The 27,340-nt window shown below is 29.4% G+C and overlaps 1 protein-coding gene across 1 annotated transcript in view; it reads right to left on the bottom strand.

The window, feature by feature from the left end:
* The window catches only part of Galphas (G protein alpha s subunit), a 45,488-nt gene that overhangs the window by 6,684 nt on the left and 11,464 nt on the right, over positions 1-27,340 (bottom strand). Inside the window, exons 2-9 of the mRNA XM_043042822.3 lie at positions 23,973-24,045; positions 22,383-22,437; positions 19,230-19,349; positions 13,597-13,694; positions 8,533-8,587; positions 6,906-6,979; positions 1,630-1,809; positions 76-206 (exon numbers count right to left, since the gene is read on the bottom strand). Coding sequence (XP_042898756.1) covers positions 76-206; positions 1,630-1,809; positions 6,906-6,979; positions 8,533-8,587; positions 13,597-13,694; positions 19,230-19,349; positions 22,383-22,437; positions 23,973-24,045 — 786 coding nt within the window. The remainder of the gene's footprint in view (positions 1-75; positions 207-1,629; positions 1,810-6,905; positions 6,980-8,532; positions 8,588-13,596; positions 13,695-19,229; positions 19,350-22,382; positions 22,438-23,972; positions 24,046-27,340) is intronic.

Raw genomic sequence — 27,340 nt, 5'->3', positions numbered from 1 at the left:
GAATTTTAGGAAGTAAATGTTTTGAATGTCTCAAAATGTAAACAAATATTTTAACTTGTGTAAAAGGAAACTTACCATCTGGAGGTGTCTGATAGTGAGCAAAATCAGGGAAATAGTCTGTAAGTTTAGATTTTCCAGCTTTGATTTTTTCTGCTAACAGATCTTGTTTATTAAGGAACAATATTACAGATATCGTGCGTAGCCACCTGTTAATAAGAGTTACAACCTTGAAATATTATTTCCCTTAAAATAAAAATGTTATTACTTGGATACAAAAAATCTTTATACATTACATGTACATTCTTTTTAAAAGATCAATTTTCCATAGAATTATATTAACCATAGATGTCAGTTATCAATAAAAGTTGAAATTCATGTGGTTTGTGCAGGGTATCTGCTTCATTTTGGATTTTCAAATTCATGACTAATTCCAAGAATTTTTCATGACTTAACGAAGTTATTAATTTCTCTGACAAAAACAGAACAATACATTTAAAAAAGCATTAGAATAATATTAATTTAAGTGATAGGTACAGCTAAAACGGTTATATTCTATATCTTCATATTTATTGATTTTAAAATTAAAAAACAGAGTAAAGAAAGAGTGGAAGTAATAAAATAGCTGAAAAAAATACAAAAGCAAGAATTCCCCCCCCCCCCCCACAGAATTATATTCTAAAGATACTTTTCTTGTTCATTGGAAAGGAAAGAAATACTCCTGATTTTTCTGTTCTCATTTCTGAATAAAAAAAAATCACCAGAACAGGTTTGCTTAAGCAAGAATTTTAAATTCATAAAATTAAAAAAAATAAATAATTGAATAAAAAAAATTTAAATCAAAGAAGTTCAAAAAATGTTTTACTCTAGAAATGATGTTCTTTCTTTCCATTTTTTTTTTTTTTTTTTTTTTGAAAGAACACCATAATTTTTAAAGAACAGGATAAAAAATTTTTATATTTTAATAAAATATGACTGTGAGTGGGGATTTGTTACAAATTCAGATATTCGGAACGTCATAAAATTTGGAGAGGGATTAATTCCATTTTAAAAATTAGATTTTTTGGGGACCTAAATCCATGAGTTTCCATGTTTTTTTTTCTTTAAAAAAAAAAAGTTCGAATCATGACAATTTTTGTTAAATATCAAAATTTATGACTTTCCAGGTGCACAGATACCCTATCTTTACAATAATAATTGAAAACTTGCAATTAAAAAAGAAAGAAAGTGAAATTTAAGTTAAGAGTCTTTTTCATTTTAGCCGTATTCTAGGTTATCTGTGACCATACCCTCCAACTTATGAGGATTTTAAAAATAATTCTTTCTAGTGGTAGCGAACCAAAGTAGAAATTTTTAAAGCAAATGAATCTCTCATAAAACTTTTATCAGAACTTAAGAATCTAGCCATATGGCATGCACTTTCATAAGTAATAGCGGACAAGTTACACTAAAAAAATTTTTTTTTAAATATTAAGACATTAATTTTGCTACCGTCTGAAAAGAAGATTTCTGAAACTACGGAAATTCCATAGCAGTTGGAGGGTATGTGTGACTATGAGAAAAAACAAGACCCCAAATTTTGCTATTATCTGGGGACGGAAAAAAATGGTGTAAAATATAACTATGTATTACCTGTTGTTCCAAATACTTTTGAACAAATCGAGAGATTCTCTGAGCCTGTTCTGGTTAGGATCTTCTCTTAATACCATATTATAACTACTACAAGCTGTCACAAAAATAATAGCTGTAACATCATTGAAGCACTGAATCCATTTACGTCTCTCGTCACGTTGACCACCCACATCAAACATGCTGTGGAAAGAAATTATTTTAGCTACATAATTTAAATAATTTATTTTGGGACTATATAAAAGGAAGTATTTCTCTAACTTATAAACTTATTGTTGCTATATCGAATGACAGTTTTGTAAAACCAGGGTATCTGCTACATTTTAGATTTTCAAATTCATGACTTTTCATGATTTTCCATGACTAATTCCAAGAATTTTTCATGACTTAATGAAGTTACTATTTTCTCCGACAAAAACGCAACAATGCATTTAAAAAAGCATTATAATAACATAACAAAAGGCATAACCAAAACTATACTCTGCATCTTCATATTTATAGATTTTAAATTTAAAAAACAGAGTAAAGAAAGAATTGAAACAATAAAATAGCTAGAAAAAAATGCAAAAGCAAATAATTTTTTTTCTGTAGAATTATATTCTAAAGATACTTTTCTTGTTCATCTGAAAGGAAAGAAATTTAAATCTGGTTTGCCTCAACTAGAATTTTAAATTGATAAAATTAAATAAAATAAATAATAGGAATTTTTAAATGACAGAAGAGTTTAAAAGATAATTTGATCTAGAAATTATGTTTTTTCTTTCATTTTTTGAAAGAACACCATAATTTTTAAAGAACATGATAAAATCATTTTATATTCTAATAAATTTTAGATTTTGTTAGGAATTCAGATGTTTGGAACAGGATGAAATTGGGGGGGGGGGATTCCATTTTAAAAATTAGATTTTTCGGAGACCAGTGGTGCAAGTGGCAAAACATGGTTTTGGAGCATCTTTCGAGCAACACAAAAGCAATTTTGGAGCAGCGAAACAAAGATTTGGAGCATATTTAATAAAAAGAATTAAAACAAGAGTTTTCAACTTTGTTCATTAATGGCATATCTTATTTTTTTCACTTTTTAAAGGTCCCTGCATAAACAAATTAAGTTTCTTTTTGGTAGCTTCCAATTCTGTTAAATATTCTGCTATGCTCGACTTAGCCTCAGATAAGAGGATCTGTCCGCTTTCTATAAACATGTCTTTATTATTTAACCCATCTTTAATATTTTTTTTATCAGTGGCTAAGAGATCTTGAGAAGCCTTCAATTTTTTTAGCAAATCAATTTCAGCAACTTTCAATCTGCTTTCCTCAGTTTCAGTGTTTTCACATTCTTTTTTCACAACCTCTAATCAAGCAGAATAATTTTTAAATGCTGCACGAGTTCCTTTAATCATATCTTTGTCAACTTTAAAGTTATTTAAATCCCCAGTGACACAACTTGTCTCAAATCATTAACACTATGCAAATTTAAACTTGCCCTATTGTCAAGTAGCTTTTTATTCACACATATGAACCTAAAACCTCTCTAGTACTAAAACCTCTTTCAACATCGGCATTCCCATGTGGTATGCACAAAAGAGCTTTAAAAAGCTTTGTTATCAGAGAATATTTGATATTACCCAAATTATATTTCTTCACAAAATAGTTTTTCCAAAACACATCAATTGGTGCATATTCATTTGAGTCACAAGAATAACCTTCTGGTTCTACACGTAACAGTAACAAACATGCCTCTTCAGGTTTTATAATGAATGGGGTTACTGTTGCCAGATATCTTATTACCTTAATAGAATTCCATTCTCATCACAGGATGCAACAATTTAAGATGGTATAGTAACCTATTTTCAAGAGGCTATGCTTTTAATAACTTTTTTGCATGTGCCATAGACCTGGCACCTAAATACATAGAATTTCTTACTGAAGAAGATAATGATGTCATCGTATTTGTGGTATCTAGTCCAACATCTATTAAATTTGAATTTTGCCAAATTTCTGCGTTTTCTACATCCAAAGATTTTAAGTCCTTTCCTGTCAAACTAAGAAAAGCAGAACTCTTTTAAAAAACGCCCTAACAATGCTTAAACTAGAGACACCATTTTATAATACAGCAAGTGAATCAATGGTGTCTCAGTTTGGAAAAAACATAAACATTTATTTAATATAGGTGAAATATTACTTAAAAAGGAGCTTTTGGCAAAAGCAATTTAAATAAATTCAATATTGAGTGGCTCATACTATTTTTTAAATTAATAATTACTTTATTTAATTCTGTAAAAGGTAATTTAAAACTCTAATTAATTTAACTATTATTTAACGTTATTGAGTATATTTTTCTTAAAATTTAAAATAATGTTATTTATAATAGTATATTCAATAAAACATTAACAAGATTAATATTGATCATACGGAATTTATAAAAATATGTAAAGAATTAAGCAAACTTTAATAAATTTATATTACAAATGTAAATTAGTGAATGACCCCTAATTTTTTTAAAATTAAAATTGGTTACCCAGTACAGTATTTCATTAATGAAATGATTAAAAAAAATAATTTTTAAATGCAAATTCAATGAGTATTGAAGCTATAATAAAATGCAATAAGTATAAAAAAAAATATTAGTAAAAAAAAGTAATAAATGTTTAAAAACAATATGCAATTAGTGGATGGTGCCTCAGAAAAAATTTACACTTAAGAAACTCAATTTTTATCTTTATTAAATTAAATGAATAAAAGGGAGATGGAAATTTTGAGGTTATGAAGCTTTTTGATTCTTAACTGCTCTGAGGATCAACATGAAAATATGTACTTAGTGAATGGTCCCCAAGTTAATTCCAAGATCATGAGTACTATTCTATAAATAGAATAGAGCAAGAAGGCCATAAGCTTGCCATTGACGAAGACGATGGCACTTCAATAACAATAAAATTAAACAAGAGAAATAAAATTTTCGTTTGCTATTAAACTTTGGCAATGTTTAGTCGGTCCCCGAAAATTCCTGGGAAGTTTCGGTTCCATTTCAGAGAGTGGAAAATGAAACCTGAAATTGAGAATATCTTGTAAAATGAAGCAGAGTTGTACATGAGAGTGCAAGAATCCTTCCCACTGAATCCAGAGCAACCCATCACAGCAGTAGCTTGGTTGCCGCAAAATTGTGACTTGGCGATACCCAGGGGAAAATATCCCTTTTGGCTCAGATCGGGGCAATTTAAGCCTACTACTTCAATTTGGAGCATATAGGCCCAGGTTTCCACAATTGGCGCAGTACTTGCAACACTGGAATACCAAAATCCATGACTTTCCATGATTTTTTTCAAAAAAACAGCAAAAATCATGACTTTTCATGACAAATTTTGTTCAATACTGAAATTCATGACTTTCCATGATTTTTCATGACTTTCCAGGTGCGCGGATACCCTGTAAAACACTTTTTAGAATTATTCTCAGTAATAATTTCTAAATTTAACAATTTCTCTCATTTCTCTTTCATTCTCATGTGCACTCTCTTCATTTGGGGTTGTGGCCCGCCTACCAATCCCAAATGAAGTGAGTGCACATGATTCCAAGTCTTGGATAAAGATTATTATGCGACTAGTAGAATGAGAAGTAGGGATAAGGTCTTAAAGCCCGATGTTTACATTTTCATGGATGAAGTTCGCTTTGATTTCATTCTAATGCATAACTATGCTTGCCTTACATAGAGCCCATTTGGCCAACTGTGACCATCTTTTACAGAGATATTTCCCGGGTGAAAGAGACAGCCCGATCTTCAGATAAGCCACATTTAAGATCTCTCATAGGCACAAAACATTGCTTAATATAATTTCTTTAATGAACCCTTTTTTATAATAATTATTGTCCTTTTTTAATTAAGGCACAGTCACCTTACCATAAACTAAAGAGGAAATCTAAGCAAAAATGATAACGTGAAGAATTTAAAGATCGATAGATAAATTGTACAAGGAGTGAAAATGAATCCATTGCATAAAAACGAGGATTAATAGCGAAAAATTCAACCAACTATGATACATTTACACAATTGAAGGTTTTCACTGAAAACTCTGAATCTGAGGTGATGAAAAATCTGCCAAGCAGAAACTGATCTTATTGCGGCAATTCTAAGGATGGGAAACGAATTTTCTTTTTCCCTCTCCTTCTCATACTTCAATTCTCTTTACTCACACAGCTTCATGAATAAAAACATAAAAAATGGATCCTTTTTTTCCACGAATTAGAAAAAAAAAAAAAAAAAGAAAGAAAGGCTCGAAACAATCTATCACTTATTATATTATATATCACAATATATGAGGGAATAGGAGCCTAAATTAGAAAGAAGTAGCCACCTTTTAAGAATAGTTGGGAGTCCATAGAGTCCAAGGTAGAAAAAAAGTACCAAATAGTCGCTTTTTCAGTGCGCATAGCCAGACTTAGCCACAAAAAATAAGCACCTTTTAAGAGCTCAAAAAATATTTTTAATCACTTCCGCCCCCCCCCCAAAAATCATAATTAGGATGATCTGTGCAATAATAAATAAAAAAATTTCTACTATTTCAAATTCTTAACTTATAAATATAAAATCAATAAAATTCAAAAACATTTTCAAAAACTATACATAATCATGATAAAATAACTAGTTTCTGATAAATATTGCAGAGAAAATTGTAAAAATCATGCATTTTTTTGTTATTTAGAATGACAATCGCAGGTAAAGAAAAAAATCTCTTTTTAAAAGATAGAAAATTTAGCACTTTTCACAAACCCCGAATAAAATAAGCACCTTTAAGAGCTTTTAAAAAACGTAAATCAAAAATAAGCACTTTTTTTAAAAAGGCTACGAACCCTGTTTTTAGTCACCAGTCACTTTACGATAGTTGAAAAAATAGTTATGAAAAAGGATAAATAAATAATTTTAACATTACTTCAACAAGAAGACTTGAAGGATACTTCTATTAAAAATAGCAAAATTGATAGAAACAGGTAAGGAGTTAGGTTGGACTGGTCAATTTCAATATCAGCTGTAATCAGCAGTAATGAATTGGACACATTATAATCAACTTAAAAACATAAATAAATTAGATGATTAGTGACAATTGAAAAAAATTACTTATGTTAATGTTTTGCTTTATTGTTATTTATTATTATTTTTTTTAAAGCCATTTTTAAAAAGAAAGAAGCAATGAAAAGACAAACATTATACTTGATTTTGCATTACGATTAAAAGAGCAACAGTATCAGAGAAACAATGAATTTATATAAATATTTACAAACAAGAGACTCACTGAAAATTGACTTTATCGACTTGGAACTTAGTTTCAAATATGCCTGATGTTAAAACACGACACCGTAGTATATCCTAAAAAGATTATTATTACTTTAAAAGAGACAGCACAATACAGTTTTGTACAACATAGCACAATAATAATATAGTAATTAAGATTACAAAAAATTATTTTAATTAAAAAAAATTACCTCTAATAATTACAAAATAATAAATTAATTTATTGTTTTAAAACAGATTGTGTGATTAATTAAGCATTTTTTTAAAAAAAACTTCATATAAAACTTTTCCTGAAACTCTTTCTGGTTTGCCTTTCCAATCAATAAATTCTGTTAAATTTCTTTTGACAAGGAAGAACAGAATTATGACTGAATTTCTATTATTCGGCTTAATATTCTGACAAGTTGCAATCGCAGTATAGAATTATTAAAGAAGTCTACTTTAACTTGGTAACACATTGTAGCCAATACAACTGATTTTGTATCATTCTGTATTAAATTAAAAATCAAAATCAGTCATTTTAGCACAAACATAAAAAGATAGCATTCTTAAAAGCAAAATTACACATATATGTTTTTTTTTTTAAAGCATGGCTGATCATTTTTTTCTCTCCTTTATCAGACATTCAGGGCTGATTGTGAGCCCAACTCAAACATCCTGAAAATTTCTTGAGTAAAATCATTAATGACGCATTTAAAAATATTAATGTTGTTGTAAATTGAAATCATTGCTATTTTCAAAACATGAGATTCAAAATAAATTATAAGCAGCATAGTTTAAATGAATAATCATGTGCAAGTCTATTTTTATCACTAATCACACTTATTAATAAACACATAACTACAATAATAATAAATAAAACAAATATTAAAAAACAATTCTTTAATTGAATAAAGTATGCCTTATCCACAAATAAATTGGATGCTTGATCCAATATTTATGAGGCACAGTCATACCTTTGCACGCACTAGTAATAGTATAAATAAACAAATTAATAAAACAATAGACTGCGAGAACAAATTCTAATGAAAATGAAAAAGTTAATATTAAGTGACATTCTATTGACTAAATAAAAAATAAAAAAACATGGATCTGTTTATACTGTTGGCAGCTTGCCAACAAAGGAAAAAATATCAAAAATAAATAAAACGGAATAAAAATTATCCTTTGCAAATATAAATTCTTAACATAACTTGAAGCTTCTGAACATTTGGAACTCCTGAAACCTCCAGATCGCAGTTAAAGAAAAATCCGGAAATCCATATTTTTTTCGGAGTACAATCCATCTCTGGACTTTAAAAAAAAAAAATGATAATAATAACAAAAATTAAACAATTAATCAAACTACAAAGTTGCTGAGCTGCAGGAAAATAAAACTGATTTAGTCCACCGAATTTTTCCAAAGAATGATTTCAGTCTTCAGGACTGAAGAGTGGCACCCATGCTTCTCACACACTAATTAATATTTGGTTATTAATTAAAATTCACAAATCAATAATTTTAACTCAGTAACTAATTAAGATTGAAATGCATGCATTGTATGGATTGCAATGAAGCCATATCACTATCTACAGCCTACCACAGCTCAAATATACAGTACGGAAATATGAGAAAGAACACCAACTTACTTGTTCATTTGGTGTGTAATCACTTTTTTTTATGACACTCACCCTATCTAAGAAACTGAAAGCAAACAATTACAAGATGTCAGTACACAAGCAAGGTTATCACTATACTGATAAAATTATTTGTAATCATTTCAATAGTTATTAATTTAATTGTTTGATTTATCCTGGATATATATTTACTTGATTCTGGCTAAGGTATTGAAAACAACTTTTTGTTATTATCTTCTACTATAAAGCATTTTAAATATTAGATTTTAAAAATAAATTACAAAAAATAGCATATGAATTATAAATGCAGTTTAACTCACTTATAAAAATTGTGAAGGGTTGCAATATTTGTTCTTTGCAACTGCGTGCTCATAAAAAACGGGTTCATGTAAAAATAATAAAAATTCTCAAAAAAGTTACTAAATTAAAAATATACTAGTTCTTAATTTATTTTTAATTGCGTACAGTATAAAAGTTAGTTAGTTAAACTGTTTTGATTTTTCTTATAGTCTCTTTGTAATCTATTATATATAATTCTCTTACGTGGCTCCCAAATTTTGGCTGTATTTCTTTTCCGCTGGTGGCAACGTTTGCTTTGTTCTGAAAACACCAAAGCATTCTGCCTTTTAATGATGTGTTTCTGATCTAATATATATAATTCTCTTACGTGGCTCCCAAATTTTGGCTGAAGTACTTTGTACAACTAAATAAGATTCTTTTCACAACAGTTGAATATTTACTTTATTTTCTTCATTCATAGAGAAAACAGTCGGCAAAGAATTCTATTAGGTTAAAAAACATTTCGCTAAAAAAATAACGAATTCTAAAAGAAATAAAAATAAACTTAAAAAATAAAAATGCTGTTGCCAGCCATAGGTTGGTGAGCGCCAGCGAGCAGGGGGCGAAGCCTCCTAGTTTTGAATAAAACTCATGGCCCAAAAAAGAGGGCATCAACACCAAAATGATTTTGCTGACACAGAACCATCAAGACGGATATTGCCGTAATATTATAAATCAAAAATAATGCTCAGTGAAACCAGGGTTCATCTTTCAAAAGAGAACAATGTTCCCATCAACTTAGTAATATGTATCAAACAAGAATTTCCGATTTCTCAGTCAAATCCAGGCTATCGTTGAATCAGGCCTCGTTATAAGAAAGTTTGACTGTATGATACATATTTAAATATAAATTCCCTAATCATATTTTTTTATTTTGACAAATTTTCTTTCTGGGGCTTGTAGTAAATCAGTAGATAAATATGGAAAAAAATCAGCACTTTTTCTCCATAAAATAAATAGGATGTATCAACAAAAACATATTTTTTAAAAATTTTTCTTAAGAGTTTAGATAGATTTGTAAACATAAATTAGTTTTTCTTAATTCAAAAATCAATTATCAAAACCATAATTGTTGAATTGATTTTTTTTCTAATACAAGCATGCTACTTCCTTGAATAAAAGAGGGGAAAAAAACTTATTTATAGTATAAGAAGTGGTTAAGAACATAAAAATTAATTTAATTATCTTTAATAGCTAGAAAGCTGATAATTTTTTTTTTGTTACATATGAACAAAAAACAATTTAAAACATCAATGTAAAAATTTATGAGTAAGATAATTTGTTATGCTTTAGATATCAGAATAGGCACCTTTAAAATTATTATAATAATGAAGGAAAGGAAAGAAACTATAATATTTTGCACTTAATTCACTTAAAAATAAAACTTCTGATTTTGGCAGATCACCCAACTGGAACATCTGCTCCTGCACCCCAGACTCCTAAGTCAAGTAAACTGAGATGGGAGCAGAAGGCCTTGGCCCTTTTTGGGCTGTCATGCCACTGAGTTTAATTTAAAAATCATACACAGAAGACTGATTGAAAAAAATCCTTTTTAGTTCTTAACTAGTCTTTAATGCTAAAAATCTCTGTTTTCTATGTGACCTTAGCTTTTATTTTAAAGGATTCCAAAACATGAAAGGAAGAATCATATTAAATATGTCCAATAATAAATGACTTTCTGTTAAATTTCCAATCATTATTGAATTGTTAATTCCAAAAAATCATCATATAGACTAAATATGTAAAAATTACAAAGCTGGGAAATTTATTATCTTTATGTATATATAAAAAAAACTTTAATTCAACATTTTATTAAAATTAGTATGTGTGAACAATGTTTCTTCAGCAAATAATAAAAAAATTATAATTTTGGGGAAAAACACAGCTGTGAGTAGCTAAACTAGATTCAATAATTGCATTTTTTTTTTTTTTATAAAATAACTTAAGAAAACTGTAATTTCTAAAAATCACAATCCAATAAGACAGATAAGAAAACTTAAATATTATGCGCAATTAGCGGATGGTGTTTAACAAGTCAACTTCACAAATTAAGATTTTTAATTCAATTTAATCAAAAAGGGAGATGATAATCACAAAGTGATAAGGCTCTGTCGATAATTGTCTTAAACCAGACGATCCCCAAATCCAAGCATTGTGGTATTGATTTACAAATAAAACAATGCACTACACCAGGAATGGCGAACCAATGGCACCCGTGCCATTTATGTCAAGCCACATAATATTTTGGGCACGCCACCGATCACGAAGTTCACTGTGAAGCAATTTACTAATTAAATTAAAATTCATAAAAAATTAAACAATTATTAACAAAAATATTACAATTAATGCCAAAAAACAATTAATTACCATAAAAAACTAGCTAACAATAAATAACTAGCAGAAAAAAAATTAACAGATCAGCTTAAAATAACATCTTACAACCTATTATAAGTTATTTGTCATCTAATCTGCAACAACAGAAGTCACACTGATGTTACTTTAAGTTGAATTACGCGTAACTGAGACATTGGGAAAGGTATTCTTTTTCATAGTAAATAAAGAGTTTTGTGTTGATAGTATTTAGTGTTATTATTTTCTAATAATCACGAAGTCAAAATTGTTTGACGGCACATATATGACCAAATTAAACAATATTTTAGAAAAAAGGGCACGTTGGTGCAAAAGGTTCGCCACCCCTGCACTACACTATCGTCATCTCAGAGATGAAACAGTAATGGCTAAGCGCAATCAGTGCAGAAAAGGGAAACAAAATTTTCTTTTGAGGAAAAAAAAAAGAAAAGGCAACGTGTAGTTGCCATTCCCTTTCTTTGAAAGTCGAGACATTTTCGACTTTATTCCAGAAGAAGGAAAACGCAAACATAAAAAGTAAATGGCATGACTATAATTTATCAAGATCTACCACTGTTTTTTAGCATTGTTCTTAGAATGTGGAGACAGAAGAATATAGAGTAATCTTGTCTCTCATCTCCAAAAAAGCTAGCATAAAAGGAGGATCTCAATAATATAAAAAGTAATCATCAGCTTGGAAAAAAAAAATTATGATTTTTTTTTTATTGCTTTTTAGCACAACTACAAATAAATGTATGAATTTTTTTTTTTTTGCTAGCTTTGATTGAGTTAAAAATTCCCTGAGAATTTCAGGTTTTGGAGTAAATTTACAATTTCTACTGACATTTCTTGGTGCATACAAACCCTGAACAAAAAACAAATATTATAAGACAAATTTAGTGACTGAAATTGAGCTAATAAAACGCATTTGGAAATTCCTCAACTTTTGAAATGTAAGAAATCTTTTGGCTGATAACATACAATCACATTCAAGATTGTCATGTGACGGCAGTTATTAATTTAATAATATTTTTATATGCATTTAACATAATTCGGCAACATGTGTTTTAATTACATTAAACGATCAAAAACACAAAATTTTAATTAAGTTAAATACATCTTAGAATGCAGTTAAAAGCAAAATTATTTTAGTTATAACTTTAAAATAGACAGTTTTAAAGTTTAGTTAACAAAACTTTAAAATAGATAACAATAATTTCTCAACTATTTTTAGTCACATGTATTTTCTTACATTTACATTGTACATGGAATTCTTAAATGATAGAAAAGCTAACACTGCATTTCTTGCACATAAAAAAAAAACATTATAAATGAATATTTATTATTATAAAAGAATATTTGTTATTAGAAATTTTATTATTACATATTATATTATTATAGACAAGGGGCAGATCTGGAGCTAATTTGTACAGGGTATCTGCTAAATTTTAGATTTTTAAATGTATGACTTTTCATGGCTAATTCAAAGAATTTTTCATGACTTTACAAAATTACTATTTTCTCCGACAAAAACACAATAGTAAATTCAAAAAAGTATCATAATAACATTAATTGAAATTATAGGTGCAACCAAAATTGTTTTACTCTGCATCTTCATAGTTATAGATTTTTAATTTAAAAAACAGAGTAAATAAAGATTTGAAGAAATAAAATAGCTGAAAAAATACAAAAGTAATTTTTTTTTTCTTTTTCCCACAGAATAATATTCTAAAGATACTTTTCTTGTTCAAGGGAAAGGAAAGAAATACTTCTGATTTTTCTGCTCTCATTTCAGAATTAAAAAAATTTGCCAGTCACTGGTTTGCTTCCACTAGAATTTCAAATTAATAAAATAATAAATAAAAATTCTGAAATCACAGAAGTTTAAAAGATAATTTGCTCTAGAAATGACGTTTTTTTCTTTTTCTTTTCATTTTTTGAAAGAACACAATTTTTAAAGAGCACGATAAAAACATTTGATATTTTAATAAAATATGATTGTGAGTGGGGAGTTAGTTACAAATTCAGATATTCGGAACACCAAGAAATTGGGAGAGGGGTAAATTCCAGTTTAATAATTAGATTTTTCGGTGACCTAAATTCATGACTTTTTCTTAAAAAAATAGCTAAAATCATGACAAATTTTGTTCAATACCGAAATTCATGATTTTCCAGGTGCGTGGATATCCTGTTAGTACCCTCTATCCAAGGTTTTCAACCAGGCACTATAATTTAAGTTGAACTTTGGTTTTTATTGGAATTTTCGAGATGTATACTTCCCTTGTAAATTAACTAAGTTACTACTAGTCAAAGAGGGGCTGAACTCTATTACGAACAAAATTCAACATATATTATGCTATTATTTAACAAAAAATAAGTTCAACTTACTACTTAGCACAATCAATTAGCTGGTACTCATTTGATCTCTCAAAGGTGGACTGAACTCCCTTGTCTTTCCATAGGATCTCTGTATGCTCATAAAATTCCTGAAATAAATTAGGTCACTTTCATTTAGAATTCAAACTACGAAAATATAGAGACCAAAGGTAATTCACTTATTTATCTTTGCAATATTTTTAATACAATTAGTAAAATTAAAAACAAGATTTATAGATTTGTTTACAATGACTGATTTTAAAGTAAGTCTATTCTTTGTTACCAAGATTATTTTTTCTTTCACTTGATGCAGCAACGTTTATGCCACTCAGCATTTATAGAGATTTCTTTCTTTCTTTTAAGCTGTATGTAGCTTACATTTCATTTCAACCCTAATTATTTATTGAAAAACTAATTGATTTTAAAGTTTATTAGTAATTCATAAAAATAATTAACAAAATTTTGTGACAGTTATAGTTATGTGATAAAAATATTAGAGATGAACAAGTACTTATGTATCATCTTGTTGATCATTTTTGCCAACACCATGTCAAATTCATTTCGGTAACTTCCAAATTAATTTTCACACCGTTATTGATGAAAGAAATATACCAACATAACTTAACACATCCAAAAATGAGAAAATATAAAAATTTTAATCACTTCCAAATTTATTTTCACACAGAAAAAATAAAAAATGGTGAAAAAATTTGGAAAGAACAAAATATTTTTCTACTGCCTCTATATAAATGAATTTTGTTTGAAAAAGGTTATATTAAAGCTTGCAATAACCTCACCAAACCCAGCTTAGTAGACGCACATGCAGACTCACAAGTATTTCATCAAATATGTAAAAGGATTGGGGAACGATGGTACCCCGAAATAGATTGTGGTAGAATGAATTGTGAAAATGTTGAATAGAACAATGTGAAAAGCACACTTTTGCATAATACGTGGCAAAAATAGACAAGGTAAAGAAAAAAATTCTCATTTCGAAAAGGCAGAACTAAGTATTTTTTAAAAACACCCAATGAAAAAAAGCATTATTAAGCGCTTTTAAAAAATGAAAAATAAGCACCTTTAAGCAATTTTTAAAACTGCTATGCACAATGTTTAAGAAGCAGAACTTAGCTGGAGAAATTAATTTTCAAATTATGTTTAAAAGGGTTTTGAATAAAAAAATTAGCTTTTGCTAAACATGAAGAATTATTTAGAAATATTTATATTTGTTTATATTATACAGGGCCAGGGCACCGCCGCAAGCCAGTTTGTAATTCTAAATTTTTTTTTTTTTTTTTTTTAAATTTGTTCATTTAGTCATCCCCTTCTTGACAACTAATATTTAATTTAAAAGATGCTAAAAAATTATCAAATACTTGTAATTTTTTTAATGTTGTATGCTCTTTTATTCCCTCTAAGAAATTAAGAACATCGAAAATATGCTTCCTTCTTTTGCCCTGTGGCAGAATTTTTCCGAGCTATCTGCGACAAAACTCTCTAGCACTAACATCTATATGCAAGATACTTTTAATAATATTAAACATATATGCTAATAACTTAAAATAACAAAAGTGCTGTGTTTACAAAAAATATTAAATATATACATATATAATTATTTTAACTGAATATGTTAAAATTTTTTATTCTAATATCATGGGTGATATTTTCGCATTTTGTATAGTAGGGGTACACAACCTGCGGCCCAAATGCGGCCCTTCGACTACTGAAGTGCGGCCCGCGAGAACTTCTAAACACAATAAAAAAAGTTTAAAAAATGGCAATTTTTAATCGCACTTTTAAGTCATCACGTTTTGACACAATCAATTATAACAGATTCTTTAGTAAATGTACGTTTAATGCGCTTTCTTCAAGCCAATTTTATCATAAATATAAATGATTTTTTTTAAACAGTTATTTCCGCTTTTCTAAGTGATTTCGGAAATCCCGAATTTTTATTACGAAGCGAGTTTCAGATCGCCCATTTAAATAATCACTTTTTGGTGCCCTTTATTTGTGACGATTTCATCTTAAATCTAAGTGATTTTTTATCTTTTTTTTTTGCAATTCTTTCGTTTTTTCCAACAATTTTCTTCGGCAGTTATTGCTATGCGTTCCCACATATCATAGAAAATTCCAATTATTCTATTACGACATGCAAATTTTAAATCAAGCATTTGACAAGCTTTATTCGTGCTGAGTTCAGCATAAATATAAGTAATTTTTTCACCCAATTATTTCTATACTTTTTCCACATGATTTTGACGATCCCGTTATTTAACTATGATGTTATTACGGCACGTGATTGTTAATCGCGCAATTAAATAATCACTTTTTGATACAGTATTTTGGTGCAGTTTTATCGTAAATCCTTGTTATTTTTCCGCAATGAATATGATTTGGTCGAATGTGGTAGTGAATTGTGATTTGGTCAAAAACCAAATATTCGTTAAAAAAAAAGAAGAAAAATCGACTGAACGCCGTACACTTGGGGCCAAATAGCAAAATCTTTTAGCAGCATAGCATCACTGAAACTGAAATTTCAATGCTCAGAAAAATATTTCCTGGAAAAACGTATTCATAAATTAACTCTAAAAAATAAGGCCAATCAAGAACGTTTTTGAAAATGTCAAAAAGCGAAACAGAGAACATAAAGATCAATCTTAATTTTTGAAAGAAAATTTTAAAGCTGAACATCTCAGTTTTCCAATTACCAGAAAAAGCCAAGAATTAAGTCAACAGAAATGCTATTAAAAATTACTGCGTTATAATAAAAACGTCTAAAAAAAGTTTTTTTTTTATTAAAAAAAAATAAAAAGTTAGAAAAAACGTACTTAATTTTTTTAATGAAAATCTAATGCTGAAAATCGCAATTTAAATTCTTCTTATTGCTATAATTTTAGAAGAAAAAAAATTGCTATAAAATAAATTTTATTAGCAACTTTATTTTTTAAAAAAATGCTGAGTCATAATAAAAATGCCTAAAAAGGAAAAACAGAAAAAACAAATTTTTTTTAGTTCCAAAAACAAAACTTTAATACTGAAAATCACACTTTTTTATGTTACTGGTTATTTATATTACAGTATAGGGAAAGAGTGATAATAAATTAATAGTATGAGAAGTTCTGTTGAAATGCTGGGTTATAATAAAAACAGCAAAAAATGGGAAAAAAATCCTTCTCAAATCTCAAAGTATCGAAAAAATGACAAAATTGACTTGTCTGATTATAATTTTTTAAAAAAAAGTAATATCTATAAAAATTCAAAAATAAAAAGAACTTAGAAAAATACATTTCTAAAAAATATTCTGCTGAATATTTGACTGATCATTCAACCAACTGAATTTTTCACAGAAGGGTCAAATACTCGTTACATCCCTAATTTAAATGCAATGTTATTGCAACTTGAGAAATTCATAAAATGGCGGAAAACGTGAATTTTTAAACTGCTCACTGTTTGTAGTTAAGATTTAAATTTTTTGTTGCTAAAGTGATCTTTTTCCATAAAAAAAATTTTTTTACGATATAAAAAAATCTAATAATTAATAAAATGAAATAATAAAGTACATTACAAAATAAGCATTGAATTTTATTTTCCTATACTATAACAGTTTTTTTATTTTAGGCTTTTGTTAAAAACCTATAAATTTTCTTCAATTAAAATATTTAATTTGAATTTATATTACTTGATTATGACAAAAATTTTTCCTACTTTCGTTCTGTGGGCATTGCAGTTTTTTTTTTATTTATTAGAATTTACGAAGCGTATCCAGAAAGTAAGTTTCCCTATTTTTTTAAAAGAAAAGAACTCATACTTTCAGGAACATATTTTTGGCCAATAAGTACAGCAATGTTTCAGCTATTTTTCAACATAGCAACATAGAATTGAGACACTTGTCGTATCATGGGTTCAACTTTTGTATCCATCTGTCGTAGAACTCTGCCGTCTGTGAATGGAACCACGTTGTGAAACAGTAAGCGCCAACCGTTACTGTGAAACACTGCGGAAATGCGACGTGCCATTCAAAACAAGAGGTGTGGAATGCTTACTGCAGGTGTTGTGCTCCTCCATGACAACGCTCTTTCACATACAGCTCGACGCACAGCAGCTGTTTTGATGAAATTTGGCTCGGAATTGTTTGATCATCCACCCTACAGCCCTGATCTTGCTCCCAGCGATTTTCATGTTTTCTTGCACCTCAAGAAATTCCTGTCCTCCGGTGAGCGTTTTGGCAACGACGAAGAGTTGTCTACGACAGAGGAATACAAAAATTGATCCCACGATACGACAAGTGTCTCAATTCTGGTGGTGGCTATGTTGGAAAATAGCTGAGACATTGCTGTAGTTGTTGCCAATAAATATGTTCCTGAAAGTATGAGTTCTTTTTTAAAAAAAAAAAATACGGAAACTTACTTTCTGGATGCGCCCCGTAATTCTAAAATGAATTTTCGTATTGCATGATATGATTAAAAAAAAAACATTTCTTTTCATCAAAGTTTATTTATTTTGATAAATCTATTTTTCATATGATAAAAATAGCAATTTTTTTTGTAAAAAAAAAAAAGTATAAGTTTTTTTATTTTTGAATGAATTCTAAAAATGAACACCTTTAATTTTTTACAAATATATTACAAAGTTTATTGATAAAAAAATAGAACGCTAATGTTTAAATAAACATTACTACATTTGTCATTAACATGTCTCAATACATGTGCGGCCCTTCGTTAGCCAACCTGCTGTGCAAGTGGCCCTTCACTCAAAAAGGTTGTGCTCCCCTATTGTATAGGGAGAAAACACACTAATTATTTCATTTTTTGCATTTTGTAAATAATAATCACAATAAAAAAAATAAATAATAAATCATGAAATCCATAGAAGCAATTGCTGAAATAAAGATAACTGATGAAATCACGCGAATCGGACTCCTCAAATGTATGTTTCGTTTTGAGATTAGGTTATTGCAATAAATAATACTGTATAAAATATATCAGATTTAAAAACTATGGAGAAATCAATAGCAATAACTGTCAAAAAATCGATGGAATCATTGCTTTAAAAAGTAAATACTAAAATACAAGATTCGAACTTCCCATATTGTTTAAAATACATCGGGATATTTAAAAACCACGTGAAAATCAATAACTGCCGAAAATTCAATCGAAACATTACATTGATTTACGTTACTATCGGCTTAAATTGAGAGCATCAAAAAGTGATTATCTAAATGCTAATTATTCAAATATTACAAGTAAATTTCTGATGAAAATTCTGATTTTTACTTTTCAAAAGAAAAATCTTTCTGCAAGAACTTTGTAACGTTCTGCAACAATGTCGTTGTGTCACTGAGATTCTGCCATGTGGTCGCTACCAACTATTGTTTTTTTTGTATTGCACTACTTACTACACAACTTTTTTTTAGAAAAAGTAGCACGCTACACTACAAAATATAAAGAAAAGTAACGACTACAGTAGTTTGTAATGTACAGTATTTGTAATGTGCTACTTCCAATCACTTGTATATTAGCATTGTTACGATTTAAAACCACTCTATGAACATTGAAAATGTTTGACCCTGGCCTTGTAACATGGTGTGAGTGTACAGTTTCACGTTTCAGGCATAATGTCTACTCTATGATCTCAGCACTTACTGGAGGATAGTCAAAGTCTGGATTACTGGCAACATCTTGAATATAGTCTACTCTCCATTGGTTGTCTGGATTTTCAAGAGGAACAGGAGGGGAAAGCGTGCTCATTGCTCCTGTTATAGTCTGTAAGGGAAAAAAATTTCATTTATCAGAAAACATTCGACTGAGTTACATAACTAGACAAGTGCATCAATGGAGAAGAAAAAGTGTTATCTTAAATCTGGTAAATGTACATATTTTTTGTTGAGTGTCAACAGTCACTAGTTGGAAGTAAATATCAATATTTTTTTTCATTCACCAATGCGACTATGCATGCTACTGATGACTTTCTCTTATTCCGGTTTTTAACAGCTATATAGACAGAATAACAGCTATATAGAAGATTAATCAATTTGGTTTTATGCCTGAATCAACTTTCTCATTCCCTTTGTACTTGTCATAGGTGACAGTTTACAGATTAAGATTATGTGACAGCTAAAATTTAAATTAAATTCTTTTAAATTTGATTGGAATTTTTTTTTTTAAATGGCCCAAGCCTATGCAAGCAAAATTACACCTAGCATGGTTTGTACTGATAAAAACTAAGACTAAGAAATGATCAGCAGTTTATAGAAATAGATCTTAGGGTTAAGCAAGAGAACTACCTTGTCTTTTTTCTCGAATATAAAATCTGTCAGTGACTTATTATTTAAAAATAGTCTGAGTGGCAACTTCCGATAAAATTTTAACGAATAACAATATAAAGCAGGGTAAGTGTTGATGAGTTAAAATAAAATCTTAGTTCCTGTTATATGACGTAATTTTTTTTTTTTTTTTTTTTTTTTGCTGATTTGAATTTAGGTCATTATCTTTTAGAAGATACTTCAACCTTAAAGATGTAACATGATAAATATTTACATTATGTAATTTCAGGGTTCCCACTCTTTCAACAAAGCAAAAATTAAGCACTTTTATGGACCTTTTTTTAAAAAAAAAATAAATTAAGTACTTCGAATAGACATATACCACCAGTGACAGTGCCAATTATTTAACTTCCTAAAAAAACTATAAATGAAAAAATAATAAAAACAATTTGATTATAATGTAAGCACCGATAAAATTGTATTAATTAACAGGGGTCGCCAAAGAATTACTAGGCAATTTTTGCCAACCCGGGTCGGCATATTTTATTTTTTTAAAAACATTTTCAGATTGTTATAAGTTAATGTCATTCAGATTGTAAAAGTGAAACTAATCTGCATTCCATTTTTAACGATTTCACTGAAATTGAATTGTAAAATTAAGTGCAGAAATTAAGATTAGCAATTTTTTTCATGTATATTAAAAAAAAGAGTAAATAAAGAAATTTGTCTAAATCATACAAAAAAAATTGTTTCAACAAGTTTTTATATTTCACTACTAGATTAACAAATGTGTTTTATATTTACTTTTATGATGAACTTAAACAAAATCATTTCCAACCAATCCCATTATTAGGAAACTACATAATGTAACTAAACATTTTGGTGAAAAACGTGAACTATTTTTAAAGCAAGCAAAAATTTGAACAAAAATTAAAAACAGTATATTAAGAAGCAATGTTAACTGAATAAAATGATTATTAAAAATCAAAGGATCTTTTAGTTGAGTAGATTTAAATTTTTGTGTAGCAATCTGCTTATCCTTAAGAAATAAAAATAATAGTGCAACAATCTAAAACTTTAAAAAGTATTTTTGAAAAAAAAAAAAAAACTTGGTTTTCATCAAAAACCCAATAAACCCCAGGTTTTTGATGAAAAACATAGGTGGGCTGGGATTTCTCAAACCCTGTTTCCTACAAATGTTTAATTTTTAGTACAATCATGAATTTTTAAAAATGTTATGCTTTCTATGAATTTACATTTCCTAGTTCAAAATTTTTTTCTGACACTTCTTTTCTTAGTAGATATAAGCAGATGTGTTACCAGTAGAACTGAATTTCTCGAATTTTGTAATTTTAAAGGTTAGTGAGAGTCTTCTACTTACGTACCTTAAAACTGCCCCCCCCCCCAAAAAAAAACTATCTCTTCCATGTGCAGTATTCCCCTTGTCCACATTATTCTTTCCTTTTAGAATGCTTCGCTCTCCTCATAGAGAATCATTTTAGGCAAAGGTGAGAATATAATTAATGAAAGAACCTATATATTAAGTAATGGACTTGCTTTCTTCCCCTTGTTTGTAGCCCCCCCACACACCCACACTCATTAATTTTTATCTCACTAAAATGCTTTACCCTCGATGCATGATCTAATTGTAAGTGATAAAAGAATGACATTTTGTTCTAAAAAATTGTTCTTATCAACCATAGTGATGCTGAAAAATTAAGGACTTTTAAAAACCTTGAACCAAAATTAAGTACTTTTAAGGGGCCCTTATTTTCTAAAATAAAAATTAAGCAGTTTTTAAGGTCCATGGGAACCCTGAATTTTGTTGAGTAAAGATAAAGCTAGAGCGATGAAAATTTTCTCAATTTTATACTCTGCAGAACAGGATTGGTCAACCTTTTTAGGAAGAGCATCGCTATCTGAAAGAGAAAAGTAATGTGTGCCACTTCCATCTTTCAAGTACAACATAGAGAAAGAATATTATTATTTGTAGGCTAATTATTGGATTTTTACAGAAATAGCACATTTTTTTTAAATATTAGTCTCAGTAGTGAAAATTTAAAAATTAAATAAAAGTACTACATTAGGTTTTATTGTTCATTTTTAAAAGTTGTATATAAAATAAAACTGAATAACTTTAAAGCTTTAATTCTAAATAATCATTGCTTAATGTGGCTTAGCTATAAAGTCAAGTTAAGCTGCTAGTTAATTAAGTTCTTGAAGCTGCAAACCTAATCACGTGTTTTAGGTGCTTAACAGTTACAGTTGAATGATATTTTGATTTTATTAAGTTCATAATAGAAATTTAACTCAAACCATTGACAAAGCTCAGACTCGGTCTTACTGCATTGTTGAATTGGTATCAAGCAGTCTGATGTTATTGTATTTAGTTCTGTACAATTAGATTTTTAAGTGAAGATTTCTGTTAATTTTCTGAAGATGTCCTTTAAAAAAAAATGTCTCTGTTACGAGTGTCGTGGATTGGGTATCTAAGCTGTAGCTAAATGCAAAAAGTAAGCTTAAAAGTACATACCAATATTGCATCCCTGATATTCTTTTTAATATCTTCTATTTTCTGTTTTCTTTCACTGAAATAGATTTTATAAAAGCAGTCAGGAAAAGGACAATTCAACAACAGAAAACATCTCAAACAGTAATTAATAAAATAAAAAAAACTTTACAGCAAGTACTCTTACCATTCATATAGCTGAAATTTTGTTGATAAACAATTCACCCCAAAAGGACAACCAGAAAACATAATTTTTTTTTTTTTTAAAGTTCAAAATTTTTACATAAATTTATAGAAATTTAGAGCTGAAATGTTAAACCCATTGCTATTTTTCCATTATGTAATTTTATTTTAATACTAAAAAAAAAATCTACTCTTAATAATTTCAAGCAGAAATCTTATCAGCTTTTTTAATGAAATAAAAAGTACTTTGCTCTAAAAAATAGTGTTTCTCATCTTCACCTTTTATTTTTCATTACAAAATATGTTATGAGGTTCATTTTTGATCAAATCAACCCCCTCCCTAAATGGGCTCAAATGGGTTTTTTATAAATATAATCAAAATAGATTAATAAAGAATAATATAAAAGAGAATAGATTGATTAACCGATAAAATTTAAGGGATTTCAAATATTAATTCCGGAATTTTTAAATCAAAACTAACTAATAGATTGAAGAGTAACTCCTAAAAAAAACTAAGAAAATTGTTGAATAAACAGTAGTCCTGCAGTCAGTTGACCTGCAAAAGGCTTTCTTTATAACTAAAAAATGAAGCTATAATTTATGAATGTTTAAAAAAAAATAAATAAAACAGAAAACTCCGATCCCAATATACTATGATTTGATTTTTACTCAAATGAAGAATTAATTTAAGAGTCTTTTATTAATACCAGCATGAAAAGGTGGTACTACATTAAAACTTTTTTACTTCTCTATTGAATTAAAAATTTAATCTAAAAAGTGTTAAGATAGTGTTAAATATCTTAAAAAATTCCAATAAAATCCACCCGGTTTTTATTTAAACCCTGGGTTTTTGGCATAATATACACTAACTTGTGGAATATTTGAGGTCATTGCTGAATTTTAATACTATAAAAAAAGGTTAAAATTCGTTTATCCCTGCAGCCAATTTTATAAAATTCGGATATAACAGAAAATTTGATAAATCAATAGTTTCATATCATCAAAAAACTAATAAATGTAAAACAAAAATAATATATATGCTGGTATATGTAACAATCAATGTAGAGTTTTATAAAAATTAAAACCCTTTTTAGAAAAAAAAAGTGATTTTCGAACAAATTTCATCCGAATTAGGTGGTGACAAAAGAGTTTTAACTAGCTACAAGAGTCAATAAATTGCTTGTGTGAGATTGCTTGAGACTTTTTTTTCACTGAAAGTTTTTCATTTTATCTAAGTCTGGTTTTAACCATGGTTAAAAACTAAAAAAAAACTTGTTAATCCTGATTTAAACAAAAAAATAAATCGTTAAATTATTAAATTAAAAAAAACTTAATTTATAAACAATGTTTGGAATTCAAAAATTGAGATTAAAAAAAGAAGTTTAATTCAAAACAAATAATTTCAAAGCAAAAATTTTATGAATAACTTACTCTTCACTAAATCCATTCACATGCAATATTCTCATCTGTTTAACTATTGTGCTTTTGCCAGACTCACCAGCACCTAAAAAAAAAAATCAGAAACATCTTATTTTTCAAAATGATTAGTCACCAACTTTTATCATGTTTCTCAGAAACTACTTCACCAATATACTTAAAAAAAAAAAAAAAAAAAAAAAAAAAAAAAAAAAAAAAAAACAGAAACATCTTATTTTTCAAAATGTTTAGTCACCAACTTTTATCACGCTTCTCAGAAACTACTTCACCAATATACTCCTTTATATAAATGTCTATAACTTAAAATGTTAAAAGTTTTTTTTTTTCCTTTCTAGAATGAAATAATGTGTGAACAAAAGTAGATGTAAACAAGACTAATAGTATTTCAAACTTTAAATATTTAGCAATAGAAATTGCATGGGTACTACTATAAAAAAATTTGAAGACTGAGCTACACTATCTAGCCATTAATGACCGGACACCCCTTGAAAGGCAGGTGAACTCGTCCTGGTGGAATAAATACGGAACCTGTGGTGGGGGAAAGACCATTTGCAGGCAGGCAACGGCCATACGAGCGTAAACAGTGAAAATGAGTGGACGGCGAGAGGTGAATGAGGCGGAAAGGGGCATGATCATAGGCGCCCACCGATTTGGTCATTCCATACTTGCCATCTCCGACAAGTTTCAGATACCACGGTCAACAGTTGGTAACGTCGTGTTGAAATGGGAACGAGAGGGAGTGATAAAACAGCAGTCCCGACCCGGCAAGCCCAAAATAATGTCCGACAGGGATCGACGATCTCTTCGAAGTGTAGTGAAGGCAAACCGACAAATGTCGTTGGGCACTGTCGCTACCAACTTCCGGGCTGCATCTGGCAGTGTTGCCAGTACACATACCATTCGTCAGGAGCTGATTGCACAAGGATTCCATGGACGAGCAGCAGCACATAAGCCAAACATCTCTCCACCAAACGCCCACCACCGATTTCAGTGGCGCAAAGCACGTCGCCAGTGGACAGTAGAGCAATGGAAAAGCGTTATGTGGAATGATGAGTCACGCTACATGTTGTGGCACTCTGATGGACGAGTGTGGACCTGGCGAATGCCCGGAGAACGGTACCTACCGGAGTGCATTGTCCCCATTGTGAAGTTAGGCGGTGGAGGAATTATGGTGTGTTCCTGTTTCTCATGGTTTGACCTTGAACCCTTGGTGTTAGTGCGTGGAACCCTGAACGCAGAATGGTATAGAGACATCCTGAACAATTCCGCGCTTCCCACCTTGTGGCAACAGTTCGGTAATGGCCCGTTTGTGTTTCAACACGATAACGCTGCCATTCATAAAGCACATGCCATCACGGACTGGTTTGATGAAATGGGGGTGGAAGAGCTTGACTGGCCATCCCAAAGTCCCGACATCAATCCAATTGAGCATCTCTGGGATGAGTTGGAGCGCCGGTTGAGGGCCAGATCACAGCGCCACAAAATCACCACTCAACTCTTCGCCATGTTACAGGAGGAATGGCGGGCAATACCTGCCGTCGTGTACCAACACCTAGTAGATAGCCTTCCTAGAAGGGTTAGAAGCTGTGATTCGGGCGCGTGGCGGCCCTACGCCCTACTGACTTGATACTAGCAACTCATGTATCCGAAATGAGGGGTGTCCGGTCATTAATGGCCAGATAGTGTAGCTTTTTGACCAATTAATGCAGTCCAGCGTTTTATTTTCCAGATTTTTTCGAAATTAATACCTCACTGGCATTAAAATTTACCTTTCTTTGATAATGGTCTGCTTTTTAAATCAATAATTTGGTTATTTTTTCTATCCTACTTAACTAATTTATTTTTTAGAGAAACCAAAACAAAAATAGCAGCTAGCCTTATAGTATATCTTTTCATTTCATTTACTGAATAAGAAACCAATGCCTACTTACTTTTCAATACACTAATATATATATTTTGTCCTATCATTATAATTTTTTTACAAAAAAAAAGAAAAAAAAAGGAATAATTTAACTTTAGCCATCATGTCAATACATTTAGGAGAATGTCAACTCAAGCAGGTTTAGACTCAGCAATAGTACAAATCTTGTTTACCCAAGCAGATGTTGAAGTTCAATGTCAGAACTTAAGGAATAAGATTAACAAAAGCAAAATAAATAAAAGTCCCAACACCAATCTTTCATAGCAGTTTGACATCATTACTTGATCATTTCCAAATAATTGTGAAAAATACAACAATGTTTTTATTAAAATGTAATATTTAATATATACATTTTTAAAGTAAAAAAGAAATTTGATTTTAAAAAAAATTAGAAAGAGATATTTAATAAATGGAATTTAGTCCACAAATTTTCTAAAGACTGATTTCAGTCCCCAGGACTGAATAGTCCCTAGGAGCAAAATAGATTTCTCATTGGACCAACATTCAAGAATATGGCTCAATAATGGTTCAAAGGGCCATTATTTTTCCAATACTGGTCCAATCTAGAATTATCAGATCCACCCGATATTTTCCAGTCACTTTACAACCAAAATATGTCCAATATAGCAGTGTTCCCCAACCCCCCGGACCGAGGATCAAATGGTACCGGACAGCCCATTTCATTGAAACTAAATTTAAATTCCTAGGGCAGTGTTTCCCAAAGTGTAGTACGCGTACGCCCAGGGGTACAGGAGCAGTTTAGCGGGGGTACGCGTTCTTATGCAAAATGTCTTACAACAAACGAAAATTTCAAATTTTTTTTTAAAAATAAAGCTAGCCCTGAAAATTTACGAATACATATTTTTCCATTGGCTATCTTTCGCAGAGTTAACAGTAAATAATAAGTGGTGTCAACAGCCAATTGTGATTTTTAACTTTTGTGCAATTTTTTTTATAGTAAAAAATACATTCTTTTTTTTATTAGGGGTACACAGCGTTACGAAAAATTTAAAAAGGGTACACAAAAGTCGTAAGTTTGGGAAACACTGTCCTAGGGTATACCCCTAATTAAAAATATCTGTGTTCCATTGAAATTTTATTTATTTTATAAAAAAGTGGCCCCCGAAGGTAGTGACATAAATTCTTTAATGTGATGAAACCGTCTCCTTGCAAAGAAACAAGCTCAGACTTTTCATTGATTTAATGTTCTAGTAAGTTGAAATGTTAAATCACTTTATATTTATTTTTTGGTGTAACTGTATTTTATTTTGAAGGTATGTTTAAATACAATTAAATTAAAATTAATAAATCAAAATAATCTAAAATATAAACAATCAATGCCCCCCCCCCCCCAGCGGGCCGCAGTAAAATTATCAAACGTTGACAGGTCCGCGGTGATAAAAAGGTTGGGGATCAATGCTATATAGATTTGTCAGATTCC

The sequence above is a fragment of the Parasteatoda tepidariorum genome, chromosome 10 (genome assembly GCF_982258835.1).
Source record: "Parasteatoda tepidariorum strain Cologne lab strain chromosome 10, Ptep-v5.0, whole genome shotgun sequence".
In the NCBI taxonomy this organism is placed as follows: Eukaryota; Metazoa; Arthropoda; class Arachnida; order Araneae; family Theridiidae; genus Parasteatoda; species Parasteatoda tepidariorum.
Note: the sequence above shows the minus strand (reverse complement) of the source record. Positions and strands in the feature narration are given on the sequence as shown.